The following is a 7983-nucleotide window of genomic DNA, read 5'->3' as shown; positions in this document are numbered from 1 at the left end:
TGGGGCCTTATTGTCTCTTTTTACCTCTGATAATGGTTTTAGCCTCCTCAAGATTCATCTCCCTTCTTCCTGCTGTATGGAATGTCTCCATTAACTTTTTTTGGGGAATGAAGAGCAACAGTCTTCCATCTCTCCTTATCCTCGGCGGATCATCTGTTTCTTCTTCCAGAACCCTCCTAATAACGGCGTTCCCAATCTTGCTTATGCTCAAAAAGCATAGTCTTAAAACCAAAATGTTTTTTACCATTTTTTTCCCTTTCTTTTTCTTTTTTTTTTTTTTTAAAGAGCAGCTTCCAGAAGTTATAAGGAGTCTGGAAGGGAAAACAAATTGCCTTCCTCGACTCCCCCAAGACTAGCCACTTTAGAAAATGTCCTCTCGTCCCTAAAACCCGCCCCCACATAGGCAGGGTTTTTCTTTTGGGCAAACCTGCTGCTTGGGAAGGGAAAGGAAGGGAGGTGGCAAAACCTGTTTGAAGGTAAGGTTACCTCCCTTCCACACCTCCCTCCCCTTTGGAGACAAGAGCAACAACAGTGAGACAGAGAAAAAGACCACAGAAGTGCTGGGGAGCTGGGACAGCCAGCTCCCAGACAGCTGCAAGTGTTTAAGGGAGACAGGAAGACCTGTGAAGATGGGAACCACGCAAGAAGTGGGAGAAAAAACGTTAGATCTTGGGTAAGTAAGATCTGGCTCACTTGATTGGAAACAAGCAACGAATAGTCTTGAGGGACTTTCCCACCATTCAGCTCTGACCAGGGCAAATCTTGGCTTCCTGGAAGAGACGTGACTGCAAGAGAATGAATTTGCAGGGAAGGGGTAGGGTGGCTCTAGGTAGGAAATGGGGAACTGGGGGTTTCGGGATAATTCCCTATCATTTTGTTTTTAAAGGAAGCTTCTCTATTTTGTGTCTGATAAAACTGTGCCTGTTGTCTGTTTTCTAACACCCACTCCCCAGAATGGCCCTCTGGAAAGCTGACCTAGAAAGAAATTTAGGTTCAGGTACTCCTTTCCCAGCAGTCTGTCTCCCTCCTTACCTTCTTCCCCCACCCTTCCACCTCTGCCATGGTTTTCCCTGACCACTCCCCAGTGTGGTGGAGGAAAGGCAGGCCTGACGAGGTGCCATCTTCCCTCCCTAACTGCCTGGTGACAGCTGGGCGGGTCTGTCAGGTTCCAGCCAGGTGTAATGTGGAATATCCCTACCCACTGTGTAAGCGGAGCAACACCACAGAGGTAGATATGATGAGCTGGACATTCCATCTTCCCTCTGCTCCTAAGCCCCACAGGAGGGTTCATCTGTCTCCAGGAAGTGGTGGGTGTGGTAGAAGTATCTGTCCAGGAGACAAGCTCTGACGTCTTTTCCAGTGTCTCCTACATACAGCCCAGTTCCCTTAAGACACTGCCTAGTTGGTCTCATGATCACCCCCTCCCCCCCCGGGGACTCTTAGGGCCAGGGAGAATGCTGAAGCAGTGGGGCCAGCCTCATCCCTGAGACTTGGGGGACTGGAGCTGAAGGAGGAGTGGCAGGACGAAGAATTCCCCAGGTGAGGACTGTGAGGGATGCTCATGAATGGCGGGCCAGAAGGACGATTTAGGACTTGAAGGAAGGAGGGGTTCAAAGAAGGCAGAGGAGATAAGATAAAATCATGGCGGGGTGGTTGCTGGGTGGCTCAGTCAGTTAAGCGTCTGACTCTGGTTTCAGTTGATTCCACGATCTCAGAGTCATGGAATCAAGCTCTGCCTTGGGCTCCGCACTCAGCAGGGAGTCTGCTTCCCCTCTCCCTCTCCCTCTGTGCCCCCTCCCCCCCAAGTCCCTCAGCCCTGGCTCGTGTACACTCTCTCTCTCAAATAAATAAATCTTAAAAAAAAAAAGAATTGTGCCTTGGTGAGAGGATTGATAAACTGATACCTGGCTTGATTCGTTTAACCTGCATTTCTGCCCCCCTTGTAATCTTTCCCCTCTAGGTTTCTTCCTGAAGAAGCGGACCCTTCTGAAGATCCTGACGATCCTGAGAGAGACTCACAGACAGGTAGGCCTCAAGTTCTTGATTCTAGGCCAGTGAAGGGCTGTGCCGCCCTCATCCGTTTGTGGTTCCCCTGCTCTTTCCTCAAATATCCCCTGTGTAAGTTCTTTAGAATTCACCCCATATATCACTACCATATGCAGGAATTCCAGCCTCCCCTGCCAACACACATATACTTTTCTATTCTTTTCTCCTCTCTCCCGAACCCAGGTACTCCCAGCACTTTAGCCTTGTGTGGCCCTCGTCCCATGCGTAAGCGTCTTTCTGCGCCAGAGCTGCGACTGAATCTGACTAAGGGGACTGGAGGCGACGGAACTTCTCCCACGTGCTCTGAACCTTCCTCTCCTGATGGCAGTTCTGACCTGGACGTAGATGAAGTGGAGACCCCGTCAGACTCGGAGCCCCTGGACAGTGGACATGAATTTGAATGGGAAGGTGGGAAAGAGACCTGAGGCCTGAGCCAGTACAAGTGGAAGCTAGAGTTGAAGCTCAGGGTGGATTTAATGGGACAAAAGTTAGAAACAATAAGGTGGGGACCGAGTGGTAAGGTCAGCAAAATTAATTTCCTCAGAACGGAAAGGTAGAGTCTGTAGATCCAATGTGAGAGCAGTCAGTAGAGAGGTGGGGAGGGTCCTTTGTTTAGGAAGCTTTTATTGAGTGACTCTTACATGCTATTACTGGGCGAGAACCAAGTTCTAAGGGTAAGTAAGATCCATCCTACCCTCAGGGAGTTCTCTGTTTAATAAGAAATTAACACATATACAAATAAGTGTAGTTGAAGATTATGGTCTACATATGTATAGGAGACGGTCAGCAGGGATATGGACAAGGTCAGTTCTGCCTGAGAGGCATTAGCAAAGACTTCACAGAAGAGGCGATTCTGAGCTGGTCTTTATCAGGTAGCTGAGGCATTCTAGGTAGATGAAACAACTTGGTAGGAACAGGGCATGTCGGGGAATTCAAAGTATTAAGCATGACTATTTTGATACTAAGGAAAACTTTGTTTCTTCTCTACTCATGACACTTCCAACACCAAATGTATGGATTTTACCCACACCAACCACTTCTCCACTTTTCCAGACATCAACAGGGCATCCTAGAGTTCACCTGTGATGCTTGACAGGAGTTAGGACAGACCCCACAGGTTAAGGGCTCACCCACAAGATTGCCCTCGACTTCAGACACCAATCACATGTCCAAGTTGTCACCTAAACTTCTGAATCAGAGTGCTGTGTTAGGTTGGCCGGAGTCAAATCATGGAGGTCCTTGCTTCCACACTGAGGAGTTTAGATTTTATCCTGTAGGCAATGAGAAATCACTGAATGGTTTTAATCAAGGGAGTAACATGATTAGATTTAATGGATCTAAAGAGGTTGGAAACAACCTAAAGGTCCGTCAGTAGAGTATTGGTTCTTTTTTTTTTTTAAAGATTTTATTTATTTATTCATAAGAGACAGGGAGAGAGAGAGGGAGAGAGAGAGAGAGAGAGAAGCAGAGGGAGAAGCAGGCTCCCAAGGAGCAGGGAGCCCGATGCGGGACTCGATCCCAGGACCCTGGGATCATGACCTGAGCCGAAGGCAGATGCTTAACCATCTGAGCCACCCAGGCGCCCAGTAGAGTATTGATTATAATATGGTGCATCCATGCAATGGAATACTAAATACCAGGCAAGCTTTTTTTTTAAGTTTTTTATTTTTTAAGTAATCTCTACACCCAGCATTGGGCTCAAACTCACAACCCCACTATCAAGGGTCAGTGCCGCACACTCCACCAACAGAGCCAGCCAGGCGCCCCTAGACAACCATTTTTTAAGATGAGGCAGCTGTTTCCATTGCTATGGAAGGCATGCAGAATTAGTGGGTATAGTATATTGCCATTTGAGTAGGAAAGCTAGGGTAGAAAACAAAGCTTGCTCTAGCTGTGGGGTATAGGGTGGAATGGAGTAAACAGACTAGAGACAGGTAAACCAGTTAGGTGGCTAGCACCAGGTGAGAAATGCTAAGAACCTGAATCAGGACAGTAGTAGTGGAAAGAATGATAAGAGAATACAATGGAGACATATGGAAGAAGATTTGGGGTCCAGTTGGCTTGAGGGCTGACAGAGAAGAAAATCTTTGATACCAGTTTTCTTTCTCAGCCAGCTAGATGGATGGAGTCATTCATCCAGAAAGGAAATATGGGAGAGAGGAGGAAGAGAATGAGTTCAAATTACACTTGGGTCTGGTGGCTTGGAGATGACAGAAAGACACAAACTAAAGATGTCCACTCTAAGCATTTAGGGACACGGGTTAGAGGGGCAAATTTGGAATCATCACCTTACTGGTGGTTATTGAAGACATGGGAACAGATGAGCTCACCCAGGGAAAGGCATGGAAAGAAAGAATCTAGAAAAAAAAAATAATACTGGCAAGAGCCATGCACCTACCATAGTGCAGGGTTACCTCAAGGCCAGGGTCTAGTGAAAAAGTGAGGATCATGAGTCATAGGAAAGAGAAACGAGCAAGGCACTGGATTAATTGGACAAATTAGGGCTAGAGTCCTAGAAAAAAAAACTGAGGAATGAGCGGTTAGAGCAATCAACTCTAGGAACCTGGGGAAGGTAGAAGATACTGAAGGCGTGTACCGTGCCTTATCAAGCCTTCCCCATCCCTCTCTTTCAGATGACCTGCCCCGGGCAGAGGGTCTGGGGGCCAGTGAGGCGGCAGAAAGGCTGGGCCGGGGTTGTGTGTGGGATGTGGTTGGAGAAGATGGCCGTCACTGGAGGGTGTTCCGGACAGGACAGCAGGAGCAGCGAGTGGACATGACTGTCATTGAGCTCTACAAGAAAGCCCTCTCTCATGGAGGTAATGGCTCGCATACGTGGAGGGGGAAGAACTGTGACTTCTTGAATCAAATGCCGAAGTTGGAAACTCAGTTTCTGGCTTCAAAATCCTTTCTGTAACTTCCAGAGACCCTCAGAGTCCCTCAGCCTCAACAGATGTACTGTCATACATAGTTGTTGACTGAATTTTCCCTTTGTCCTCTCCAGGTTACCATGGTGATGGCCTCAATGCTGTTATTGTCTTCGCTTCCTGTTACCTACCCAGCAGCAGCATCCCCAACTATACCTATGTCATGGAGCACTTGTTCAGGTGCAGCGGAAGCCCTGAAGGGCTCCAGGGGGATGTTAGGGAGGGAAAAGTAAAAAAGAACCCCCTGGGGCACCTGGGTGCCTCCGTTGGTTGAGCGTCTGCCTGTGGCTCAGGTCGTGATCCCGGGGTCCTGGGATCTAGCCCCACGTCGTCAGGCTCCCTGCTCGGTGGAGATCCTCCTTCTCCCTCTCCCTCTGCTGTGCCCCTGCTTGTGCTCCCCCACCCCCGGCAAATAAAATCTTAAAAAAAAGAACAAAAAAAAAAAGAACCCCCTGCACGATCAGCAGCTGACTGCAGAGTCTACAATAATGTCCCTCTCGCTCCCCACGACCCCAAGCATGTACCTCCCTTGACAGTTGTGTCTCCCCCCAGGTATATGGTGGGAACTCTGGAGCTGCTGGTCGCTGAAAATTACCTGCTGGTTCACTTGAGTGGAGGCACGAGTAGGGCCCAGGTCCCACCTCTGGGCTGGATGCGCCAGTGTTACCACACTCTGGACCGGCGGTGAGCCACGAGGACAGCACGGCTGCAACTCCTGCTGCGCTTTCTCTTTCCCTGTTTCCATTCCTTCCTCTTCCATTTTAGTCCCTTCCTCTTTTCCTTGTCCCTCTACCACCCTTACCAGGCCTCTCCTGTCTTCTGAACTCTCCGAGTCAGGGAAATCTGGTTTCAAATCTTGCCTCTGTCATTTACCTGCTCTATCATTTACCTTGGGCAAGTCACTTAACCTCCCTGGGACTCAGTTTCCTTCTCTGCAAGATGGCAATGATGATACCTTTGCCAGTGGCCATGGTGAAAATCTAGTAAATCGGTGTGGCGTGTTGCCGGGCACACAGAGGTACCCCTTCCTTTTCTCCCCGTCTCGCCATCTAGTTTACTGCCCAGGCCGCCATTGTCTGCTTCTCTCCGCCTTCATCCCTGACCCATATGGCTTTGTTCCCCATGATGTTCCTTTTCCCTTTTTCTTTCCCCCACCTTCCCTTTGCTCACTTTTCTAGCTCATTCTTTTTTGTTTTTGTCCCGGTTGTGGGGGGCATGGGAAAAGGGGAGTAGCCGAGATTTATGTGAGGGTAGGGCACAGGAGGGAGATGGGGCAGAGGGATTCCGGCAAGGGAGTTGCCTAAAAATGAGGAGCACGAAGGGCTAAACACGATGGGTGGAGCTCAGATTATAGGCCAAGGAGTGGGAACTAGACCCAACTGCCAGAGAAATCTAGAAACTGCAGATGTGAAGGAAGTTAAAGCACAGAACATAGCTCCACCTGATCGTCTGGCATGAAGGTGGAAGAAGAATAGAATGATCTCCTTCCTATTCTGCAGGCTCCGGAAAAACCTGCGCGCCCTGGTGGTTGTCCACGCCACCTGGTATGTGAAGGCATTCCTGGCACTGCTTCGGCCCTTCATCAGGTACCAGCTCTGAGGACAAGGACCTCCCTTCCCCCATGTTCAAAATCAAGATTAAGAAGATTTTGCCCCACCCTGGCTCTTTCTAGCCTTAACCGTGCTCTGCTTGCCACATTTCCCTTTGTAAGGGTCTCCAAGAACCCTCCTCCCAGTAACTTGGTTTATCCTCTCTTTTCAGTTCCAAGTTCACACGAAAGATCCGTTTTCTGAACAGCCTGGGAGAGCTGGCCCAACTCATCTCCTTGGATCAGGTTCACATCCCTGAAGCTGTCAGACAGTGAGTCCCCCGAGCTTAAGGAGAAAAGTTTGGGGTGGGATGTATAAAGCCAGTTCTTGCTTTCTTAATGCCTTGGGGGAGATGCAGAGGAACTAAAAGATAGAGAGAGGCCCTGCTTCCAGATGCTTCGGTATATCTGGGAAAACTGTACCCACCCAGAGAAGAAATTAAGGCCTGCATCCAACAAGAACAAATGAAAAAAAAAAAAAAAAAAAACTATACATGTAAGTGCTGAGGCATCAGAGAATAAAGGAATATTTCACAGCACAGAACTTAGAGGAGATTGAGATCAGCCATAGAAGTTAAGAAGTCAAGAAGGGCAGTGAAGAGAAAATACCCAGTGGGGAGGTACTAGGGAACAAAGGAGCCTGATGACCACCAGCTCAAGCACCCAATCTTCAGACTCTTCCAGTTCTTTGGCTTCTCTCCCAGACCAATGAGTAAAACCAAGTCCTGCTCCTGAACCATTTTTTTGTTTTTCTCTCCTAGGCTGGACCGGGATCTCCATGGCTCAGGAGGGACCTAGAGGAAGATGGGAACCAAGGGCCTTAGAACCAAGCAAAGATTAATCTGCCTATGCCCTAACCCTGAAACATCTGGCCTGTTCCCTAAACCATCTCATCCTCAACCCCAGTACCACTGGACCTTCACATTTCACTGGGGTGTCATTCCTCTCATGACCCTGCTTTCAAAGCAGGGCTCCAAGGTCCCGAACCTGATCTGCCTGGTGATCATCATTTCAGCTAGAGGGGTGCATGTAGTGGCATCCTGTACGGGAAAGGGGAAGGCTGTGGGTTTTGGTTCTGCTTCAGCTGCAGAACCTTGGGCAAAGAACTGCATCATTCTGAGTGTCCTTTTCCTCCCCTGTAAATGAAGGTGCTAAGACCCTTTCCACCTGGGGCATTCTAGCAGTCTGTGAAGCTCGGTGAGAGGTGGAGGGGAGAGCAGGGCTTAACTGACCACACAGCCTGCTGGGAACCAGGAGTCAGCTCCCTAAATCTTGAAGAACCGCGGTTTCCTTCTTTGTCACAGCTGCTGCCTCTGAGTCTGGGAAGGAGTGCTTTCAAAACTTGTACTTTTGTCCTCTTGAATCAATTCAGATCTGTAGCGGTTAATAAACTGCGATGCGAGATTTAAGCCCTGCTCCGAGGAA

At 48.9% G+C, this 7983-nt stretch overlaps 1 protein-coding gene across 3 annotated transcripts; it reads left to right on the top strand.

The window, feature by feature from the left end:
- Positions 1-128: 128 nt before the first annotated feature.
- On the top strand, positions 129-7967 carry BNIPL (BCL2 interacting protein like). Of its 3 annotated transcripts, XM_025858425.2 has the most exons (11): positions 129-997; positions 1149-1228; positions 1444-1539; positions 1961-2025; positions 2230-2454; positions 4680-4862; positions 5048-5150; positions 5523-5654; positions 6470-6556; positions 6732-6830; positions 7320-7967. In XM_025858425.2, the coding sequence occupies exons 2-11, from the start codon at positions 1182-1184 to the stop codon at positions 7354-7356; spliced, it is 1074 nt and encodes a 357-aa protein (XP_025714210.1). In that variant the 5' UTR covers positions 129-997; positions 1149-1181; the 3' UTR covers positions 7357-7967. The 3 variants fall into 3 exon arrangements, with proteins under 3 accessions (XP_025714210.1, XP_025714211.1, XP_073744600.1); XM_025858426.2 differs by lacking the exon at positions 1149-1228 and having other exon boundaries at positions 129-673; XM_073888499.1 differs by lacking the exons at positions 1149-1228; positions 1444-1539 and having other exon boundaries at positions 129-673.
- Positions 7968-7983: the final 16 nt, after the last annotated feature.

This window comes from Callorhinus ursinus, unplaced genomic scaffold, assembly GCF_003265705.2.
Source record: "Callorhinus ursinus isolate GAN/ISIS: 27379988/994484 unplaced genomic scaffold, GSC_fseal_2.0 scaffold90, whole genome shotgun sequence".
Taxonomy (NCBI): Eukaryota; Metazoa; Chordata; class Mammalia; order Carnivora; family Otariidae; genus Callorhinus; species Callorhinus ursinus.
Note: the sequence above shows the minus strand (reverse complement) of the source record. Positions and strands in the feature narration are given on the sequence as shown.

Bases quoted from the DNA above. Each gene is read 5' to 3' on its own strand.
- BNIPL (XM_025858425.2), top strand. From the start codon at position 1,182: ATGTGGAATATCCCTACCCACTGTGTAAGCGGAGCAACACCACAGAG. The intron at 2,455-4,679 runs GTGGGAAAGAGA...CCTCTCTTTCAG, and splicing joins ACATGAATTTGAATGGGAAG to ATGACCTGCCCCGGGCAGAG. The intron at 6,831-7,319 runs GTGAGTCCCCCG...TTTCTCTCCTAG, and splicing joins ATCCCTGAAGCTGTCAGACA to GCTGGACCGGGATCTCCATG.